Source organism: Anopheles stephensi, chromosome 3, assembly GCF_013141755.1.
Source record: "Anopheles stephensi strain Indian chromosome 3, UCI_ANSTEP_V1.0, whole genome shotgun sequence".
In the NCBI taxonomy this organism is placed as follows: Eukaryota; Metazoa; Arthropoda; class Insecta; order Diptera; family Culicidae; genus Anopheles; species Anopheles stephensi.
Window position 1 is genome coordinate 68,191,761 of NC_050203.1, and position 22,018 is coordinate 68,213,778.

The window sequence follows — 22,018 nt, forward strand, 5'->3', positions numbered from 1 at the left end:
GTGGAGGTTCTGTTGTGAATCGTGGAGAAGATTTGGTGGGTCCAGCATTACCTGCCCGACAGTGGTGTGCGCGCTCCACTGGCCAGATCGTTGTGGTTGCTGGATGCATGATGGGTTGTGGCAGAATGTGTCTGACCGTTCGTTGTGCGCGGGTTCATTACAGAACGATGTTACCATCGGAATTGGCGCTTTTGCGTGTCCGTCCTGACGGCATTCTGGTGCTCCCGGATGGGTTCGATGCTGAAACACTCCAGTTAAGGGCAATTTTGTTAGGATGCTGCGGTATCTGATGCGCGATTACGAATGGAAAGGATTGATTTTGCTGTAGCCTTTTTGGTTGGTGGTGGGTGGGATTTACTTTGTAAGGACCCCACTGGTCGATAGGTTAGTAGAGCGCAGGAGACAACAAAGACTAACCTAACGCTATCAGAAAGTTTGTTGTTTATTTCACAACTTTTTCCATCCTAATGACGCTGACTAGAAGGAATATATTGTTCTTGACGCAAATGTGCATAAATTGTAATGGGTGTGCCCCCGGTGTTAAGCAGCACACCATTATGAATAGATCTACCTAACTGGCAGTATAACCACAACAAAGTGCTGCAGTTGATACAACGCTTCCTACTCTCTGCTCGTTGGCCCTCCACCAAGCTTCGATGCGGTTTGGTGAAATATGATACTTTAAAAGGAAAACCACGGGGAGTGGCTGGTGAAAGGCCTGACACGTGAAAACTTCGCTACTTGGCTCCATCAACGTTTTCCTTTTTCTGTCGTCTTTAATTATAGGAACTTTAGGCGATGTGGGAAGGTAGAATGATGGAACGTTAATGTTCAAATACAGTTGCACTGCTATTAATAGCAATAGATCGTGGTGTATCTGTTACGATTTTAAATGGTTTTATTTTTATTGTAGACCATTGGAACGTGTAGTTTTTTACGGCTCAAATTAAATTTTCTTGACAACTCACGGGGACAAGAATTAAAAGATGACCATGAAATACCGAGAAGGATGATAGGTTTATTTTTTATTCACATCCATTTCAACATTAAAACCTTTTGCTGGATTTCGTGTAAATAGCATGTCTCTTGAGACCTGAGAGAACTTTGATTGGGTTGTCACCGAGTCTCGTCTCAAAAATTTGAAGTCCTATATGTCCTATTAGTGGTCAGAGTTGCCACTATCCAGTTCTTCCTCGTTACGGAATGCTATTCTAAATGGCTTGATATCCTATAACCTGATTTGATTTTCTAATTTAAAATTTTAAACTCCTTATTCTATTTACTTTTCCTGATGACACCATTGTTTAAAACTGTTTCCATGAAATAGTTAAATACGACAGTTGGTGCTTCAGGGTTTCCTAAATGTTATCTTCTTCTTCCTTGGCACAAACTACAATCTCGAAAGTTCTCGTTCTAGTATTTCTGGCTCTCTGTGACTGGATTTTCCTCGCAACTAGGTAGGCGATCTCTGGATGGTATTTGAACACTGATCCTGCCCTGATTAGTATACTTTTAATCAATATTATTTACTCTTGCGATTCGTCTGCAATATTCACTCTTATCTGCGCACAAGTTCATGTTTGCTCTCAATATTCGGACAATGAAGAACAATGTCAATCCGCGACTATGTGCTTTTATTTCTGCTTGTTGGAATGGTAAATAATAGGAACCTCGTTAAAAAACACACACACACACACAAACAAGCTTCTCTGTTTGTTGCGCTCAGCACAACACAACTACACGGCACAGGAAATGGAAACAATCTCTTGTTTGTAGTGGTAAAAGCCTGAGAATAACTGCAAAGCGTATAAACTGCATGCTTACGATGAAAATGACCAAAAGTAATGTCCTTAGAGCCAAAAACCCGAAACACCAACCACTGAAGGCAAATAAATAGAATCAACATAAATAAAATAAAAAAAAAATCATCATCAAATAAAAAAATCACATACATACACATGACGAGGGGGGGGGGGGTGGAAACTGTTGTGTGCGCCGAATATTTCTCGACCACAGAAAACGCGCGAATGGACAGTTTCCGCAAGGACGAATGGTGTCCTTTGGTATACGGTGGAAGACAAGCTTTCGTGTTGTTTTTGGCCACAATGAAAGAAGATGGAAGACAAATGTGCCGGTTTTCGGGTGGGTGTTATATGGAGCCAGGGCAGCTGACATTGGATGGATGGTATGTTATTTTTATTATTGCCAGAGTATTACAGGCTGGCATATGTGTGGGGGGCGGTGGGACTAACGAAGTACTACGTTCTGTTCTGGGCGAATGTGAAAATCACTTGAGCTGCTGTTGATAATTTTTCATGGAGTAGCAGTGGTGTAAATACTGGTTAGAAAAGTGGATAGAGCAGTATTAAGCTTAGAAACTTATTAAAGGTAAAAATTTCACGAGACGTATTTGATTAAAACAAATTGTCCTATTTATTAGACTACTGTCAAAATCATCCAGGGCCCTACCTGATGCAAATAAGAACTTTGCAATGTCCTAAACGTTAAAAGAATAATGCGTACTGCAAGTACCGCCAATATCAACCCCAAATATCACCAGAGTCACCAGCGATTTCCAGTGCCGTCCTACCGTCTAAACAGAACCACCAACAGTTTGATGTTGAGTACGCTGTGTCTGTGTTGGCTTTTTTTTTGTATCTATTTCGCTTTTCGCAATTTGCCGCGAAACAAGTGCTCTCCGGATGGTAGCCTCGAAAAATGAACTGTACTGTGGAAAGCAGCGCCGGAAGGAATATAACAAAAAAAAAGCAGCCCGGACGATCTATGGGCTAGTTGCAAACACCCTGATACCATCCGCCATCCTAGACACCGAAATGGCATCCGTCGGTACACACAGTAATACGCGCGGGCGCGTGAGAACGCATGCAGCCGCCGTTCATTTAGCGAACTTATTTATGGCCATAGTTTCGTGTTCTGGTTGTTTAATTTTAATTGGATTCCGCCGGGGCGCGTCCGGAGGCTCGCGTATTGGCCAGCTTTGCGGAATGTCGTGCAGAGGTTGGTGCGAGGATGACTTGGGGGGTTGTTGGTAGTGTCGGATGGCTGGCCACAAGCCGCAAGGGCAACATATTACCGCCCAATTCCTGACCAAGCCACACGAGAGCCAGCTGCTGCTGCCGCTGTTGCAAGTACGATCCACCGATTCATTGGAACGATCGAATTCTCTATGGTTGATGTGTTTTTTTTGCTCCAATTTAAGGGTTTGCTGGAAGTGTGGAACCTTTTTTTATCATATTATCGATTTTTGTTTATTTGAGGTATTGTTTTTAATAAACAGAGCTTTAAGGCAGTTTTTTTTCAATTAATGATATGAACCATTTGTATTCTCTTTTGTTAAATATGTGCATGAATGGTTTGAACACTTTCGAATTGCTGATTCCATCCTCTTACTGACTCACTCGCTACAGACTGTCGTTGGAACATCAATTTGTATTCAGCATCCCGGACGCTCGTTGTGCTAATTGAAGGAATTTGGTTCATTGAGTCATGTTTTGCCATGGTCAAATCACTTGATTCGACTTTTTCCCATTGTGCAATTGATGTTACATTCCAAAATCGGATGTTCTTTAAAATTGCTTTTTCTTTTTTTTAATGTTTTGTAATCTGCAATAATGACGTTCAGATTTTTAATTGTTTTTTGTACTTTTATTTCGTTTCGTTAGTCTTTTAACACATGGATACGCTTGCAGCTGTCAAACCAGGGGTGTTCAACCGATTTTTGTGACAGTTTTTTGAGGGCATAAAAAGATTAGACAATACAGATTATTTTGTATCCAGTATTATCTGGCCAATAAAACACTTGTAGTTTGTGTAGTGTATGTGTATGTGTTGTGGAGCGGTTCTGTGTCTAAGATGACAGCGCCGGCGGTCTTCACACGGTAGGACCGGGATTTAAATCCCATCCAGACCGCCTCCCCGTACGCAGTGCTATGGGTGAAATCAAGCCACAGAAAGCCAGAAATGGCTGGCCGAGACCTCCCGAGGTTGTAGTTGTATATATCCTCATTACAAACTAGAATATTTCTCATGTCAAACTAGATATAGAGCTTCTGGGATATCCACTTGTTATTGTCGTTTATTCTAATAACAAAGACACTTATCGCATTTGAGATGATAAATATTCCCAAATCGGTTCTTCGCATTCTGGTCAATACATAAATCTGTTTCAACTGATATGAATAGCTCTAAGTGAGTGAGCGGGCTTCAAAACCGCGAATAAGAAAATTCTGAGAATACAGTTTTGAAGTGGTGATATGAGTAATGAGTTGAGTTTTGAAGTTGGTGAGATATGAGTGGTGATATGAGTTGAGTTTCAAGACTTGGACGAAATTAATGCCAATAATTTTTAGCAGTTTTCAGAATTTAAAATTTATATTCTAAAATATGTTTGACACTCTTGCTTAAAAAAACAATTGTTTACTTCACCTCCAAGTTTACCTATTCTTTTTTTTCTTGTCTTGAACCTAACTCTCGACTACAGGAATGGTTTAACCGGTTTGTTTTTTATACACAAACATTTCGTTGTTGCTCTGGATCCCTTATAGTGGAAGAACCTCGGAAGGGTTCTCGTTAGCTTATGTGATGCACTTCAGCACGGAGCTCTTCAGTACACCCAGGCGAGAGGCCCAAAGAAAGGAGCAGCCGTCGTGTAGTGTTGTATTTGGAATTTGTTTGCATTTTTGCATGAGAAGAAATTGCACCGACAAGTTGCGTGTTTTTTGTGTGTCGTCGTCGTCCTCGTGACGCTTGCGGAAGAGTGTGAGGAATTTATTTATGCTCAAGTGATTAAAATGCTGTTGCTTTCGGAAGCGGTTTGACTCCGCAGGGGCAGGGTTCGTGCAGGCGACATTCGCGCGACTACCGTTTTTGGATGCAGTTTATTATTTTTCTCCCTTCTTTAGGATTGGCTCTGTCGGAGTGTGTGTGTGTGCGTTTCTTGATTTAGGGTTGTGTTTCAGGCTATTCGCGGCAGTGGAGTTGGTTCGTTTTATTTGACACGAAATTAATGAGGATTTTAATGGCGTGCAGAGCAGACCGTTTTGATGGTGCTGACGATATCGAATGGATTGTGTTATTTCTTGTGTTTTTTTATTTTGCTTCAAAAAAGTTTCACCACATACACGAGCTACAATTTTGATCTGCAACCACCCGGTGTGCCCTCTAGAAGAAGCACAAATGTCTCCACCACAACCCGTGCTCTTGTCATCGGAAGGAGAGGAAAATAAAACCAGTCCGCGAGGAAACGAACTTGATAAATGCGTTTTCCCCGTTTCGTTTCTTGTGGCGGTGTTTTATTTTAGTGCCTTCCGTTCTTCGCTCGGCCGCAGGATACGTGTACGTGGGGTAGTCAGCAGTCTGTAGTGGAAGTAATACACGGACCAAATTTGACGAGCGCGCGCGCGCTTTTAATTGGGTTAATTTGGGTGAAACATGCAACATTGGTTGCGAAGCGAAACGCGCAAAACGACGCGCGCGCTAGTCCCTTGATTAAAGAGCGTAAGAGGTAGCGTAATTTACTAACTTATTTCGTACACGCGTGGAGCACGTTTTAATGGGGCAATGGGTGGAATTTATCCATTTGGGAAAATAGACGACATTAGCCTCGGGACTGTGGCGGGGGTTGACTGAAGAGAAGCGATGTGTAATGCACATGGAAAACCATTATACGCGTATTCTGCTTCTTGATGTTCGTCGGAGCGCCAACGTGTGCGGGTACAATTTATGAGTAGCGAAAGGAAAGTGTCTTGCTTTTGAAGAATTTGTGTCCGGAATATGCTTTATTGCACATCGCACGGGAGTATGAGGCGAGAAATAATGTGAATTTTGGCATAGTTTTGAAAAAGTTTTGGCCTCGTTTGTGTTCCAGGTTTTTATCTGCTGTTTGGTGTACTTAGTGAATCGGCGCTTGATTTAATATGCTGAAGGAATAATTTTTAACTTATACAAACCTCATGTGTTTACTGGTTTTTAATATCTCTAGTTTGGTTTAGTATAAGAACTTAAAAAAAAGTCATTTAGTGTGTTCTCTTGGCGATGGAATTAGGCTTTCTGAGCTTCAGGATTTTTTTATAGAAGATTGATACAGCCCGCAGTTCAGCTTCGCAGCTGAAGACAGCTGAGGTTCACCTGACAGAACAGCTGACGTATTCTCTTTCCAAGGATGAAGAATATCTCTAGCTATCTCGAGCGCAGTTCTAAGCCACTATAATAAAGATTCTATAGGTTTCTGGTGCTCTCATTCTCGATTTCTTCTTCTTGCTAGACCAGTTTGAACTTCCAGAAATTGATAGCCAAAAATTTAGTGTATTAAATTCTTCCTCACTATACTGATCAATCTTTCAAATGTAAACTTCTTCATACGGTACACTTCCTCGACAGAAAATTGGTTGCAATGAGTACACCCCGAGCTGAGCGCGAATAAAATCCATCCTTCCCGTGGTGTTCAGAATTTTAAACCATATTGCTGCCATTGCTTACCTAAGCCGGTCGCCAAATTGCCAACTGTGGAAGCCTATCACCTCAGCTTTATTGCTAAGCAATTGCTGTGTCGAAGAAGACGATTTCGAAAGCGGGCGGTGATCACACCAAAACCTCATAATTGTGTGTGTGTGTGTGTGTGTGTGCGTAGCACGGGTGGGGATAGAGTTGTGTGCACCTTAATCCTGCCTGCCCTTGATCCCTTGCAGGCATCCTCTGGCTCCAAAATTCGAGCTGCTTTTTCGTTTGATGAGCCACCAGCATACAGCTTCAGCGAGTGTGTGCAAAACGGTAATTCAGATGGTAACGTTGAATGAAAGGATTTACTTTCTTTTGTGGTTGTCGGAAGGCATAATGGCCTGGGTTTGGCCTACGGAACAGGAACAGGAGGGTACACTTGTTCTTCAGGAACGAAACGAGCGAACGAATCGACTGTTTGTGTGGCAGGGAAGGGTTGCTTCTCCCCAAGCAGGAGGGAAAAGTACGCAAATGGGAAATGAAATGCTCGGGGCAAACATAATTTCGGCACGGGCGTGTTAAGAGCGCCAGAGCCTTTAAGACAAAGGCAGCAGCAAAACGACTTATCTAACGCGCTGGATTCGAGTCGTTTCGAAAAGCCGGCTCACTAAAGGAACGATTGTGAGATTGGTGTAGCCCTGGCAAAAGGACTACAGGCGTAGTTCCAGACGGAGTATGTGTCCCGAGTAGCAGCAGCTCACGCTCAAAAACGCCTGTGCAATGGAACGCATGTTTGAACACAGTTCAAGTCGCTGCCGGCATTTGTATACCCGCTCGCCTACTATGCAGGAGCAGCATCATGTTGTGCTCTTTTCGGTCGGTGTGCTGTTGTTTCCCTGGTTTGGACGTAGAACAGTGTGCGTGTTTTGTTTTTTTCCCCCGTTGTTGTTTTCGATGGCAAATGATTCCTACGGAGCACTGTTGGAGGGACTTTCAACTGGGGGGTCATGAGGCATAAGGATATGCGCAGTAGCAAAGAAAATCAAATAAAGAACCCCAAAACCGAAACTGAAAGGGCTCCACACCCCTCGTTCCTGTGCTTTTGGGTGGAGACGACGCCGCAGCAAAAGGGCGCAGAAGGATGTGTATGCTGGGTGGAGGAAAGGAGAGAGACAAAGGACGCAGGGGAATAAATGTGCCGAATCCGATTCCGCAGTGCTGGTCTATGCCTATGTGTTGGTGTCTGTTGTTGAAACGTATCCTTTTTCAGAGCAGCAGTGCCTTGCGAGTTTTAGTGAGATATCTGTGAGGTTCGTGCTAACGACTCGGCACAATGGAGAGCGAAAAGGACATTTTAGTGAGAGAGAAAATTTTGAGAAGACGAGAGAGTATGTGTAGTAGAAGTATCCAAAAGTATGCGAAATGTTTTTTGCTGTCCTCTATGCTGGGGTGATCCGTGAGAGAGAGAAAGAGAGAGTTTGAAAAACTACACACACCACCAAACATAATCGCAATCAGTTGGAATGTCCCTGTGGAAAGCACCGTAAAGCTAAATCCTTTTTTCATCAAGGAAAGAGCCACTTTTCCGGCTTTTCGCTCTCGGTGTGTGTGCGTGCGTTTTTTCACTTTGTTTTGGATAGACCCCGCATGCACTAAGGACATCCCCACAAGTTAGGCTTCGGCCGACTTGGGGATCGATTCAGGGAGATTTGCGGTACCCGTGTGTCTAAAGTTTCGAAACAAAGAGGTACAACCGTCGCCGGTCATGGTGGAACCATTTTCCTGACACCAGGAAAACCTCTCGAGGTGGTGGAAATGATCGAAATAAAAATGTGCGTTATTGATGCCGGTGCTCGTTTCGTTGCGCGCTTTGTACAATTTGGATTTGGATGTGATTAGAGAGCGAGAGCAAATCGCCGTCAGGACATTCTGGAAGCCGTCCGCTATGTGAGACGATTTCATAAATGTGGAAAGAAAAGCGGGTGAGAAACAAAAGCAGTGCAGTGGAATACAAATGGTTCGTTAACGAAACGGTCGCTCAGGACATTCGGAATGGGGTGCTGGAGGACCAACACCATTAGGTTAAAAGTGAGGACGAACTTTTGCACAAACTCTCGTCGAGCGTCGGAGATGCATCTACATCGTCCGGAGAGAGTGAGAGCAAGAAATCCTGAGGCACTCTTCTCTAGGTAGGAAACCACGTGTTAGGCATTCGTATCGATTGAAATCGGCCGGTGTTTCACATTAGACCGATTGGAAGAAAATGCTGATCGACGGCACCCGACGTCGTTTCAAGTGCAGGCCTCGCACTACTTCAGCATCAAAGGCACATTTTCACTTTGAAGCCTACAGATTTTGTATTGCGTTCGGGACATGACAGGTTCAATGCACTTCACTGCAGTTGCAGCAGCAGTGATGCGTGGCATGGGGGTTTTGTGAGTGTGCCACCGTTTCGAATTGTTCTCCTCTCAGTGCTTTGTCATTTGCGTTTGTTCCTTTTTTTTAAGCTTCGCTTCCCAACAAGACCCTGCTACGAATGGTATTCACGCGGTTTGAAGGGGGTAATTTGATAGGGAAATAATTGCAGGCGATGTTAAATTGCAAATTCCTTTTTCGTTGTTGAGCTTCACGTCGTCCTATTTGCAGCAGGGTTCGGTATCATGGTAAACCGTTTCGACGATGCTCACTTTTTGCTACGGTGTGTGTGTGTGTGCGAGTGTGAGAGTGTCGTTCATCCTTATCCGGATCGATTGGTGTCTAATGTCCTTGTTAAAGGGCAGCAGGACGCTGCCAAGAGTGCTCTGCCGGAATGTTCTTGTATGTTAATCCGAAAATAATGACGAAAAGGTTAACACACAAGCGTTCGGTTTCTGTTTACTTGCACTCTTGAAAACGCCTGAAGGGTGGTGGGTACATGCCTCTCACTACTGATTGTTTGCTGCAATCGAACGGCTGTAGAACCGATTTGAAACGACTTTTCCGGCAGTGAAATATTAATTCTCCTTTTCTAGTGCCGTTTCTTGCCAATATATCAATTTACTCACTAGCATTGGGCCTAGGGTTGCGTCATAAAGCGGGAGGATAGATGGGCAGCTTTTTGGCAGGCTGCCTTTGCCTGCTCACCTTCAAGGGCTGTAGTTTCAAGTGTCCAGTTTGCAAGTGTGTGTGGTATGATCAACTTTGAGTTAGTTGGCTTCCCTCCCGGTTCGGCTTTTCGTTGACAATTTTTCCTCATTAAATGAAACACTAGAAAATCTCTTGGCAAGATACAACCGGGAGAAAAGGATAAAGAGGAATTCTTGGGAAAATGAGGTCAGTATTCCACAAGGCTCATTCTGTGGCATCGGAAAGTCATTGTGGTCTATGTTTCACCTTGGTTTTGGTTTTGATCAAGAAGTAGAATCGTTTCCTTTTTTTTGGTGCTTCGCATGCTTCCTTCTGAACTGAACGGGGTTGGTGAAGTACGTATTTACGTGGGTGGTAGGAAGGTGTGCATGAATTTATTACTTGAAATGTCGTCCAAATATGCCGATCGTAAATCAAGGTTTACCGACGGGCGGATATAACATAAACACCTTTGCCTAGCTCGCTGCGTTCATTCGTTCCGTACTTCTTGGAATGTCTCGTTAGGATCGTACTGTTGTTTCTTGTGCCTCTGTCTACTTATTGGCGCTAGGGCTATTCTTGCAAACATCCTTTTTAATACTGATATCGGAACAATGGATGGTGCGTGCGGCGGTGGTTGGTGATGAAGATTCACTTGCTTTATTGTCGGTTGTGGGTGGCTTAAATTAAATAACTGTGATGGCTTTGGTGGTGGTCGAAAGCATTTGTTTGCGTTACACGGAATGGGAGCGCACGAATTGAAGGTATTGTGAAGTGCAAATAATATGACAAAAGGCATCAGTGATGTAATGTTAGAATTTGGCGAAGGATGTGATTTTATTAAAAATTTTTAGGGAATAATATTTGACTTACATGATGTTTAATGGCCTAAATAACTATGAATAGTGTTGGTGTTGTTGTCTTAAATTTATGCTCTGTTGCCTGCAGAGGAGTAATCCGGTAGCAGCAACGGTAGTGACATCCGTTTTTCTCATGTCAGAAGCTGGACATTTAATCTTATCCTGACAGTGCTACCATCAAGTCAGCGATGGTAGGCCAAGATCTTCCGAAGTTGTTATGTCAATAGAAGAAGCAGTTAACTGTATATTGATCACTGCAAACAGAGACTTGAATCACTTCTGTTAGCTGCTGATATTTAACTGTCTACAGGAGGTTTCGAGATGAACTGGCAATGTCCGAGTCTCTTCTGGACTCTGTCCAAGATAAAATTTTCAAGATCCCCCAAGGACGTAGAAACCCTAAACTTTTAACTGTTGGATGCATTGATACAGTAAGTTGTTTTTTGTGTGGTAATTTGTGAAAAGTAATAACGATATTGAGCATTTGAGGCAAACATTTCATTTAATAAGAAAGATCCTTTTTCAAATGATACTCACCACGTGCATCCGGCTTAAGAGACGAACCTATTGGCGTCTATTCAATTTCGTGTATCAAAAGAAAACGCTCCAAAGTATTTATTTGTTTATGGTTTAGAATGGTAACAGTATTTGTAAATAAATAAATATCCACCATGATGTGAACGATATTGCCATAGGTCCTCTTTAGAATTCAAATGTTGGATGTGTTTCGTGTTTGTATCCCCATCCTCTATCATTGCTCGTTTAGCTAACCACTGTCTTTTTGTTTTCCTCTCTTTTTTGCAGATCATCATCGTCATCATCATCGGTTCTGAAAGTTTGTGTGCGCTACGCGCGAGTTTAAAATCCGGCCTCGGATTTGTTATTGCTTCGGCAGGCACACCCGCTCCCGCATAAGCCGGCTTGTGTTTGTCGGGTGGCATTATTACGATTGGGCGCGTGCTTCAGTATCTATTATTTATGAGCAAAATGCTAACAATATACACACGCACACACCGTCGATGGTGGCATTTGTTCGGATTGGACGTTTTCGTGAGGAATTAATGTAAACAAATAAATAACTTACCGGAGATCGGAGGCTGAAAATAGTGAGCGGCATAGTGGCGTGTGTTTTGAGCGTGCCCTCCGGCAAAAGTACAAGAAGCAAAGCAAACCCGTTGATTCGGTGTGCGGCCTGTGCGGCCGATAGATAAATTGTGCAACGGAGAGAGATTGTTTAGTATTTCCGCAATTTCCAACATAGTGCAATAAATCTCATCCGGGTTATTTTTGTGCTAAATTAAATTTTGCTTTTTTTTATTAGGTGATCCCGTGCCGTGTTTCTGCCGGTGTATTGATCGTGAATTCTGCACCTCGTGCGTTGTAAGAGAAGGGTTCTGATTCGGTTGTTAAATACGGCAGTTGTGAAGTGCGTTGAAATGTTGTTAAGAGCGGTGCTCAAGTGTTACGGAGCTGTATGGATCGATCAGGCCGCTTTCTTGGTGCAGCGTCACGGGTTTTGGTGAGCCGTCGAGCCGAACCGGCGAGACGCGGTCTTCTAGTGCGCAAAACTAGTGTGTTGGTTTGGTTGGGTGAAAATTTCTATCGTTCCACATTCCACTGAAGAAAAGGAAAAGCGAGAAGAAGCAGTAAAATTGTTGTGTTCTGTGGTGAAAAGCAAAAGGAAATCCTGTGCCGTTGAGAGGTTTTTTTGTTTGGCAGTTTGTGCGTTTGGGGGGGTTGAAGTGTGAAAGAAGCGGGAAGTAAATTGTGTGTTGAAGTGTGGCAAAGTGGCAAAAGAGTGATATATACGGATCGAGCGAACGAGCGACAGGAAGCAATAGCAGCAGCACCGCCATCAGCAGCAGCAACAAAATGTCAGCCGAATCGATACGATCGTTCTCGCATGGGCGGTTGGACGCACTTGTTTCCCGTGGAGGCCTGCTGCTGGTCGGCTACCTCCTGGCGACGGTGTTCGTCGTCGGTAACCTATGTGCCTGGCAGGAAAACGTTCGACCGAAGCTCTACGTCACGCTAGGTAAGTTCGCAAGTATGAAATTCGCAACCATGGCACAATCGAGACAGCAGCAGCCTGTGTGTGTGCCTTCTTAAACCATCATCATCATCATAACGCCCGGCAAACAGCGCTACTTAGGCCGGCTCAATATCCGGCCGAGTACCATTAAACTTTATTGCCCTGTTCTATCTGCGGATCGTGTCTTTTATTTGCCAGCAAAGGCCGCCAGGAACAGTGGCAGTCTAATTTTAGGTCCAACGAGACGAACTATTGACGCAATGTCTGTTGATGTATGTACCGAAGAACGACGATATTAAAGTGCAATTTGTTGGGCAAGATGGGCAAGTAGGGTCGTTCAGTAATTTTAGACGAACTTTTGGGCATGATCGAGGAACTATAATATAACTTGATACATACGTCATGCAATAGCTTTTCATAAAAAGTTCCTGGGCTTTGTATTTACATTTTTAATGAACTTTGCTATCCATTTCTTGGCAAATGTTTTATTATTCCTTGAAGTCTCCTCCTCTTCTAGTAGCTACATTTTATGTTCAAGTCTCTGTAAAGTGATGTCCCCGGCGTGTGTTTGGCGTGTAATGTCAATTAAAGAAATGTTTCAATAGCGAGCCCAAGTCTACCAAGTTCATGTAAGTTCATGCAGCATGTTTTGCGTCTCCCTGCGCATATGTTTTTGATGCTTCGGGAACGCTTCTGCCACCGCTGGGTGCCGTCTGTGCAAACAACATATGGAAAGCGTAATTATTTTTATGTCCACTCACACGCTCGTTGCCGCCGCGAACGGAAATGGGTTCTGCAGTGAGGGAAAAAGTGAGCCTGTGTGACCCCAGTGTGGGAAGGAGGCTACGGTTGGTGGCGGGATAAAGCGGGCAAAACTTTAAATAGATCGGACGCGACGAATGATGCATCTAGGCGCCGGGGATTGCCTGATGGCGGTGCGGCCAGCGTGGACCCTGCTGGGGTCCTCCACAACGTCTACAAACACTCTGATGAGAGATAGAGCATAAAATTAAACTCTGTAAAAGTTAGCCTCTTGCTACGGGTGCTGCTACGCTGCCCGGTCTGTGGAGGACACTGTTCTCCAGGGCCATGGTCGTTGTCTGTGTGTGATGCGCTGCCACTGCTTCTTGCTGGCTGTTTGTTTTGGCCAAGGTGCATCGCAGTGTTCATCCGTCTTGCTCTTGAGCGGTAGGGCCTCAATGTAAACAGCGGTGAGACAGCACTTGTAACATGTAACATATTGCCGCTTATTAAAACCGGGCACGGGGTTTCCTCCCGGGTTTTACTGCTGTGTTGGTATAACTGTCGCAAATGTTTGCCAGGCCTTCGAAATACTAAAGAAAGAGAAATAAAAACGGAAATGGGAGGGGTGAATAGCGGAAGGTGAGATTGGGTGGAAAGGAATGCAGGCTGCTGCAGGCCGGTTCCCGTTCGGCAGTGAAAACTGACATGCACATCTTTGCTTTTGGGGTGTTGGCTTTTTGTTTTTTTGTTGCTTCTCTTGTTGTTTGGGGAACCTGAAGACATAATTGTTTCTTTGTGTGCTCGATGCACTTTCCAAACCTGGAGTGCCACATGACATATGCCACATTGGGCGGGGGCATGATGAAAATGGTAATTTTCGTCGGAGAGTTCTTGGGCATATGGGTTCCTTGGCTTCTCTTTTATGTTGGAGAGGTTTCGGCCATTGAATTTTTTGAATTAATTAAATGAATACATTATTTGGTTTTCTAATAAGGAAGCCTTTTTCATCAATAAATAAATATTTATTCGTATGGTGTGCCTCATTTGATTTATAATTATCACGTTTGATTGTACATCTTAAAAAAAAATTCTATGTTATTTTTTTATTACTAAAATTGTAAAATTTTCAAAAAGAAGTCTATGTAACGATATTTTATAATACATGCAAAGTATAACAACGTGCACACGTGCGCTAATCTTATCCTATGAATTATGCAGACTGTCTCGTCGACTTTGGGCGACATCCCTTCTTCCGATTTCATACCCCTTTTCGAACGCGTTCTGTAGGGCGAACAATAAATTACGGCTTATATCGCTCAATCCGAAGCGATAGTGTTTTATCTTTCTTAATATAGTAAGACAACTGTCTGGTTATAGCTCTGGCACGTATCACCACGGTACAGTGTGACGAGCTCATTTGCACTTTAATAGTTCATTTTTTATCTCGTCTGTTTTACACATCTACAGAAGCGGAATGGAAAAGATCACCGCGGTACTTTTGAGATATTGTTGTGATGTATAATTTATTCAAATCTAGCTTTGTTGGAATCGTTTTTTTGCCATATGAAGCTAGTAGTTATATGTTTAAAGCTCAGCATTACATTGGTTGGATTAAGGTTAGTGCTTCTTGTTCTAACGAGCTTTCTATATTTTGTCAGCTTTCTATACCTGACTGTTTAAAGTATGTCAGAAATATATTAGGTTTCTTAAACTAAACCCTGGGGCGGTTCGGTGGCCGAGTTCCTTCGAGACCGCCTCCCCGGGCTGATTACTTTGCTAGGGGTAAAATGACAGTAACAGTAAGCCAGAAATGGCAGGCCGAGACCTCTCGAGGTTGTAGTGCCAAGGAAGAAGAAGAAGACACTAAATCCTATGCTCGTTTTCTTAATTTTGTATATAAGCATCAGAAGATAACAAGGGTCAAGTCGAAAGAAAGATTATTTATACGGGAAGCTTTGACAGTAACAGACAGCCACACGTAACTCATCTGTATTCTTGACGATTTTTGAACTCTTGAAGACTTACGATTGGGTCCAATCCATCAACTCTGAACTTATCCGCATAACTGATGCCTCTGCATCTCTAATATCTCTTTGACCTCTACTGATCTACGGAGTTATATCCAACTTTACCATCAAATCTAGAACTGTAAAAAAATTGTTTAAAAATATGCATTGATAGAAGTTACTACTCCGTACATCTCACCAGCAAAGAATTTCTACAGTAAATATATTTCATCCACACTGCTTAAAACCGGTCCGTTATCTGGGTTGCAAACGGGGCCATTTCACCTTGTTATTGCGCTTGAACCACCACGACCACACAGAATGCTTCCGCCGGGGGACGAGCGAGAGATGTATTGCATGACTTTGCATCGTAAACCATAAAACCAACATAACCTCAATTTGTCGCTGATACTCCCGGCGGGTCCGGCCGCTCTTCGCATGAGGACATTCCGTGACAACATCCTTCACGCTGCTGCAAAACTGTCATCAAAATTCGAGTGCCGCGTCGAAAACCGCTCTGTCCGTAGTAACTCAGTTAGGTGCTGGTTGGTTATTCCTCAAGGATTCGAACCAGCTAACAACGCCCGGTCGGTTGGTGGTGTGCGTGGTGTGCGCGGAAGGCGAGGGAGCAAAGCTTAACTGGACAAGCTATAAATTAATTTTGGTATTTCTCATTAACGCTATCAGCATGTAATCAGAGCACATTAAGCAAACAATTTTATTTAGCTTCCTGGCACCACCAGGCCAAACCGAACGGCAAACAACTTTAATGCTGCTTATGCAAACGCACCTCCCACCATTTTAGGTAAGGCGAGGGGGAGGGTGCACAGGAAGCCGGCTTTGGGTGGGTTTGAGCAGCTTCGCCAAAAACAAATCAACCCGTCAAGAAGAAGGTGGTTGTTGTTCGAAAGGCGTAAAGCGACTGTTTCGAATGTGTGTTCCGGTTTTTCTTCGTTCTTCTTTTTCCCCCTTTTCGGGAACTTCTTTTTACGATGCGTTTAACATTTTTTTGGCGTGTACAATTTTAATTCATACACTCCGCGGGACTATCTAGACGCGCAGATAACGCTTTCTGGCCCGGGACCTTTCTGTTCTGTTGGGTGATAAAGAAAATTCCACCACACAAGGGAAAATGCTCGAAACCTCAGCTGTGTTTTGTTTAGTGTGGTTATCAGTGACATTTTTTCGTAGCAAGACAGAGACACACAACTAAGGAAGGAACTAGCGGGAAAAAGAGAGACGGGCGAACCACGCACTTTCCACGCACCAGAAGCCACGGAAGGAAACGACGGAAACGGCTTCTTTTTTCACCACAAATCTCTCGAAGTATTTCGCCGACTGCGTGCCGTGCGTAGGCTGCCATCGTCTCACTTCGTTGACACGTGGGGGTATTTTACGATCCTCCCGCCTTGCCGAAGGTGTAGAAGGAGGTGGTATCGCCGTGGTTGAGGAACCGCATTACTTCTAGGCTTTCGTTTGCTGACGTGTGGCTTTTTTATGCCTTCACGGTTCAGAGAGGTTTAGTGCTTTTGTGTGCAATGCGTGTGTGTGTGTGCGGCGAGGAGCCATCTTGTGATAATTTTCTCGGTTTTATTGCATTGCGTTTTTGTTGGCAGAAGAAGGTATTGCTGGCATGCCTCTACCGTTCGTTGGGGCCAGTTTGCGCATTTTTTTTGTTTTATTCAGGGTTTCATTTCGCAGCTAGCACTTGCCGAACATACGCACCTCCTGCATGTCGCTTGCCTGCTCCGTGCCGGGGCAAGGATTTGTTGCTCCAGAAATTGTACTTTATTTCGTGTAAGCTTTCATTCGCGCTACGTGAACGAAGAGCAGAGAGTGGGCCGCATTAGGTGAGGCGAAATGTTTCAATTTCTAAGACATGGAGTCGTTTATTAGAAACTCACTCGCTTTCGGTCCCTTTTTACCCGGGTCCTTGTCGCTGTTACGCGATTTCCTGGCGTAGGCAGAAACCATATTGTCTTCGGCTGTAAGCGCCGTAAAACGGTAATATTTTAGAAAATCTTTTGTGTGGCCAACGTTTTTTTGTTCCTACCACACCATGGAAAACTCTCGTGTGTCGGGATGCTCATTTGTTTTGCGGGCAATTACTGTGTGAGAGTGGTGGATTTTGGGGTGCGAAATTGAAGTTCACCGGCAAAACGAGGGGGGCCAGCTTTAAGAATTCATTTCCATTTCCACCGGCAGCACACGGTGAGTAGGATACTCGTGGAAACTACCAACGAGCCTCAGCCTACCATCCGGAGAGAGGATATGCGTTAGTGCGCGTGGCCTATACCGGTTCCGGTCAGCAAAAGTTAGACGGGCGTGAAATTATTTACGTTCGCACAAAGACCCATGATGGGAGGAACGGAACCGCTGGAGGGCCCGGTTTTTCGTTACCTTGAAGAAAACAGGTGCTTTTTTCCTGCCATGTGCACACCTGGTAGGTCCCGCGAGCGCTGAAGAAGGATATTGCCAGGCGAGAGCGTTTGTAAAATGAGCACAGACGATATTCACGCGCGCGTGTGTGTGTGTGTGTGTGTGTGTGTGTTGGTTCGTTTTTTGCAAGGATAAGACACAACAAAGGTCATGGGTACGGTGGAAAACGTTTTTGGGAAATTGTTTCTTCGAATTGTTGTGCATATTTGTTGGTGCGTACATCAGATTCAGATGTGTGTGTGTGTGGGTGGTGTGTGTATGTTTGAGGATGAAGTAACAAAGCTGCAGGAGAAGCAAAACGGCATCCGACGCTTTTGTTACACTTACTGTAACTCGAGACTCGAGACTGGCAGTGTTTTTCGGAGAAAATGGAGCTCGTATTTTTTTTCTCCTTCTAAGCATTCAAAGTTAAAGTCTCGTAGGCTTATGGAAGGTGCTTGAACAATGCGCGTTAATCTTATCGGAAAAGCTGCTTCAGATTTTGCTGGATTGCAATTAAGGAGACTGACTCCGAGAGCATTCTGGAGTGGTTAAGCTTGGGAAAGCGGGTGATTAAGAAATGTAGCGTTAATTGGGCTTTTATTTTTATTGTTGTGTTGTAAGTGTTGCAATGTTCCGAAACCAATTCATAATTTCATCAGTGTGGGAATCAGTATGGGAATGTCTCTTTCTTTGCCATTATCATGACGGTACTAGTCCACCCAAGTTCAAGAACTCGTCCATTGTCTCTCCTTGTTGCATGTTACTCTCGAATGAGGCTAGGAGAAGTTGGTCAGTTTTAGACAGACTCCATGCATCTAAGGTTTATGTAAGAAGTAGAACTTTTAACAGTATTAAGTAGGACAATGGAGGAGCCGCTACAATGACGAGCTCTACGAGCTGTACGATGATCTCACTTTCGTGCAGATGGTCACGTCATGAGAATGACACCGGACGACCCAGCCCGTAAAGTGCTTTTAGGCTGTTCACACGGACAGAGGCGCTTATTTTTACAGATTAAAAGACTTTAAAGATGCGTTTTGCTGTATAGGGGAGGCTCAAACCAATCTATGCCTATGTCATCAAAGTATCTCAACCTCTCGATAGGCTTAAAGAAAATGTTTGTGACTCCAAGGTTCAATTTCGTGACTTCAAACTATTTCCACAGCTTCGACTCTTGGTTGCAGACTAGTCAGCCCTGCACACGGGGAGGTGATCCAGATGGGATTTGAACTGCGGTCCTGCCGTGTGAAGACCGGCACCGTTGTTGCTTCACCTACCGGTCCGTCCAGTTTAGTAGAATTCAAAATGTGTTCGCTCAGCTAATAAATTACCTTCACCAAACACCTCACATTATGGGCGGTTAGCTTATCGCCACAAAAGCCTTTCCAAGCACAGGGTTGATTGTATAACGGTTATTTAACCGTTCTTTGATAGATTACTGCTATTAGTCACGATCAATACTACACATTAAGATATGCAATCACAATAATAAGCATAGCACGCAACGTACACACCTTCCATCGGTCGTTGAAAAAAACCATGTTCCGATTTAAAGGACAACAAAGATAAATGGCTAATGGTTTCACGTCATCCGCGTTCCGTTGAGCGATTCAAAGGGGGGAAAAAGAAAATCGTACTCCAAATGCTCCTCAAACCGTCACATTGCGTCCAGCGGCAAGGTGCTATATTCTTCCCTTTAATTACCGTGCACTGTTTTATGCACGACAAATTAAATCTACCTCCGCTCGGGTGGGAGGGTGGCAGACTTGGCAGGCGAATGCATCCCCGATGATTGTTGCTGTTCGGTTGATGGACGGTGCGGCAGTGTTGTGGCAGGGTTAGTTAGTTGGCAGGTTCCGAGCACTTCAAAAGTTCCTTCTTCCCGACTGGGCCGGGGGATGAAAGCGGCCGGCCGGCCAGGTGAGCAAACTAATGGCAAACAAACGGAACTTCAATCCGTGCCCGTAGTCCGCGAGAGTTGCGCCGGTGTTTGGGGGTGTACTGTAGTTCAGTAAATTAATTGTTTCATTAAAATGTTACGCCCGATTTAATCGGACGCTGGTTTTACGCGCGTTACGCCATTGTGATCGCGCCCAGCATTGGTTCTGCTGTTTGTGGTCGGGCCGCGCTCGGGCATAAAAAGTTATGTTTCTGGTTCATTCCGGGCAGGATATTTCAAACGTCAAACAGTTAGTATACGCAGGACGCGAACGGTGCGTGTTTGGATGTGTTGTGAAATTGTTTTTTGTGCCACTTTATGACATGTTTGTTATGCTGGGAATAAACTAACCATGGAACCGGCGTGTGCTGATGTTTGAGCTGATTTAATTTTGTTAAGCGTTTTTGTGTGCACTATGGAACAGTTTGAATTTAAATTATAATTGATATGCACGTGATATGCCTTTCGTCTGGTTCCCCTTTATTTGCTCTGAGTGCTCATTTTAATCACAGCACTGTAAAGTTTAAAAAAATCCCTTTAACATTTTCAATTTTCCTTTCCTTATCTTTTTTCGTTCGATGTGGAGTTTTTGGTGTGCCTCTATCGCCTATCGTTTGTTGCATCAAGCACATCTGATGGTTATATACTGCTTTTCATGTTAAACGATGTGCATACTTAGCTAAAACCTCATCTCCCGCAAGTTTTCAATGCAATACAGTTGAGATAAAGAGTAAGTAGATGGAGGAATTGTACCACATTTGTACCACGGGCACGAGGAAGAAACCTGAAGAGAGTGAAAATTGTACCATCTCTTCTTCCCACAAAACCGTCAGATTGAAGTTAGGGGAACGTTTTGATTTGCAAAATTTTCACTTGCGCTCGATATTGGAATTGCGGAGGTTTTTTTGTTGCCTTTTGTGTGCTACAGATGGTCAGAATTGAGTTGAGGAAGAAGATTAGATGTGTGTTGGTTGATGTGTGCGAGCGCTTCCGTTGCTGTTAGAGCGAGCTGCCAACATGGAAGAGACTCTGTCACAGAGCGCGCCCTAGTCGAACAGAGTTGGGAGTAGAAGAGAAAAAAAAGCAAGAGTGGCTAAGTGGGAAAAGTGCCACAAAAGGATCGTCATAAATATGCATGTGTGAAGATAGCACAGAAGAGATGGGTCTGTGTGTGTGTGTGTTCCGGGCGTGCACACTGGTGCATAAACAAATGCATACTTTATGCCGTCGATTGAAGAAAACGGATGTAGCGCATCTTGGCGCGCTGGAAAATGGTTTGCCAGAAATATGCTAACTATGAGGGTGCAGTGCCTCACTATTCAATTGCCGTTTCGCTAGTTGGTGGTGGCGGTGGTGGAATATTCCTGTCTAGAGTCTCACCCGCTCGTACCGTGCAGCGAATCGTCAAGCGATAGTGATTTAAGTCGTGAGAAAACTACCATCGTTGGACGACTTCTATCTATTGGCTGTAGCTAACGCCTCTCGGTGAAGCACGTGAGCATTGTTCGCTAGCTCTACGGCTTACCATTGCGATGTGGTTTGCTGAAATGTCAAATAAGTGGGCACCTTACCTGGTGCCAGCTAGAATGATTGTTTATCCCCGCCATTTTCCTAGTCCTTGGCTTTGCAGGGTACGGAGCGGTACGGAGAGAGTAGTGTGATTAAAATTAATCTTCTCCATGTGGTCTGTGCATAATTATGTGCTTTGACTGATGCACAATCGAGTTTGACGACTGGATAGGTCTGGTATAGGATTTGTTGGAAAATAGTTTCTATGTTTTCCGCCATGTCTGACTTCTTCAAAATTTAATAAATGACGTATACAAAATGTTACAACTTTAGAAGTCTTCTAGAACTACCTTCAAAATATTGCCACCCTTTCCTTGGTGGTCCTTTTTCATTGAGGGGAGACCCCAGCCATGGTTGTCTTTATTTTGCAGCTCTCACTGGGTCTTGATCATCAGCTGCCTCTCAATCCTGGCCATTGAATGATTTGATGAGGTCCTCAAATAAACTATCAGACTTTCTGTTAGATAAACTAATAGGTTATTAAGGTCAGAAAAGGGTTGCTTGGGCAGCTTTATCTCAGACATGGACATCAAGTCCTATATAGTAAAGTCTATCTTGCACAAAATCTTCTCGACCTTTTAAAGAGATAATATCCTAACTCCTGAAATAATTATCTGAATTGTATTGTATTGTATTCAGAATGTTGGTGGTCCGGTGGCCGAGGCGATAACGACGCCGTTCTTCACGCGGCAGGACCGGGGTTCAAATTCCTAGCAGCCTTCTAACATTCTTAAGGCACATAATGGGAAAATTTAATATTTCTTCTGAATTGTGAAGATATTATGAAACTTAATGAGGCAGTCTCACTGCGAGTACGGCAAACTCTTCGTTGCCTGTAAATATAAGACATGATAGAAAAACGATGGAGTGAATTCGGGACACTGGC

At 43.9% G+C, this 22,018-nt stretch overlaps 1 protein-coding gene across 10 annotated transcripts in view; it reads left to right on the forward strand.

Annotated features, from left to right (window-relative positions):
- LOC118512724 (semaphorin-1A) overlaps positions 1-22,018 on the forward strand; it is a 154,291-nt gene that overhangs the window by 15,006 nt on the left and 117,267 nt on the right. For 5 of the 10 annotated variants that reach the window (XM_036057574.1, XM_036057581.1, XM_036057572.1 and 2 more), the window contains exons 2-3: positions 11,226-11,256; positions 11,743-12,456. In XM_036057574.1, coding sequence (XP_035913467.1) covers positions 12,294-12,456 — 163 coding nt within the window. In that variant the 5' untranslated portion in view covers positions 11,226-11,256; positions 11,743-12,293. Of the gene's footprint in view, positions 1-11,225; positions 11,263-11,742; positions 12,457-22,018 lie in introns of all 10 variants that reach the window. The other 5 variants (XM_036057579.1, XM_036057577.1, XM_036057573.1 and 2 more) reach the window with 3 other exon arrangements.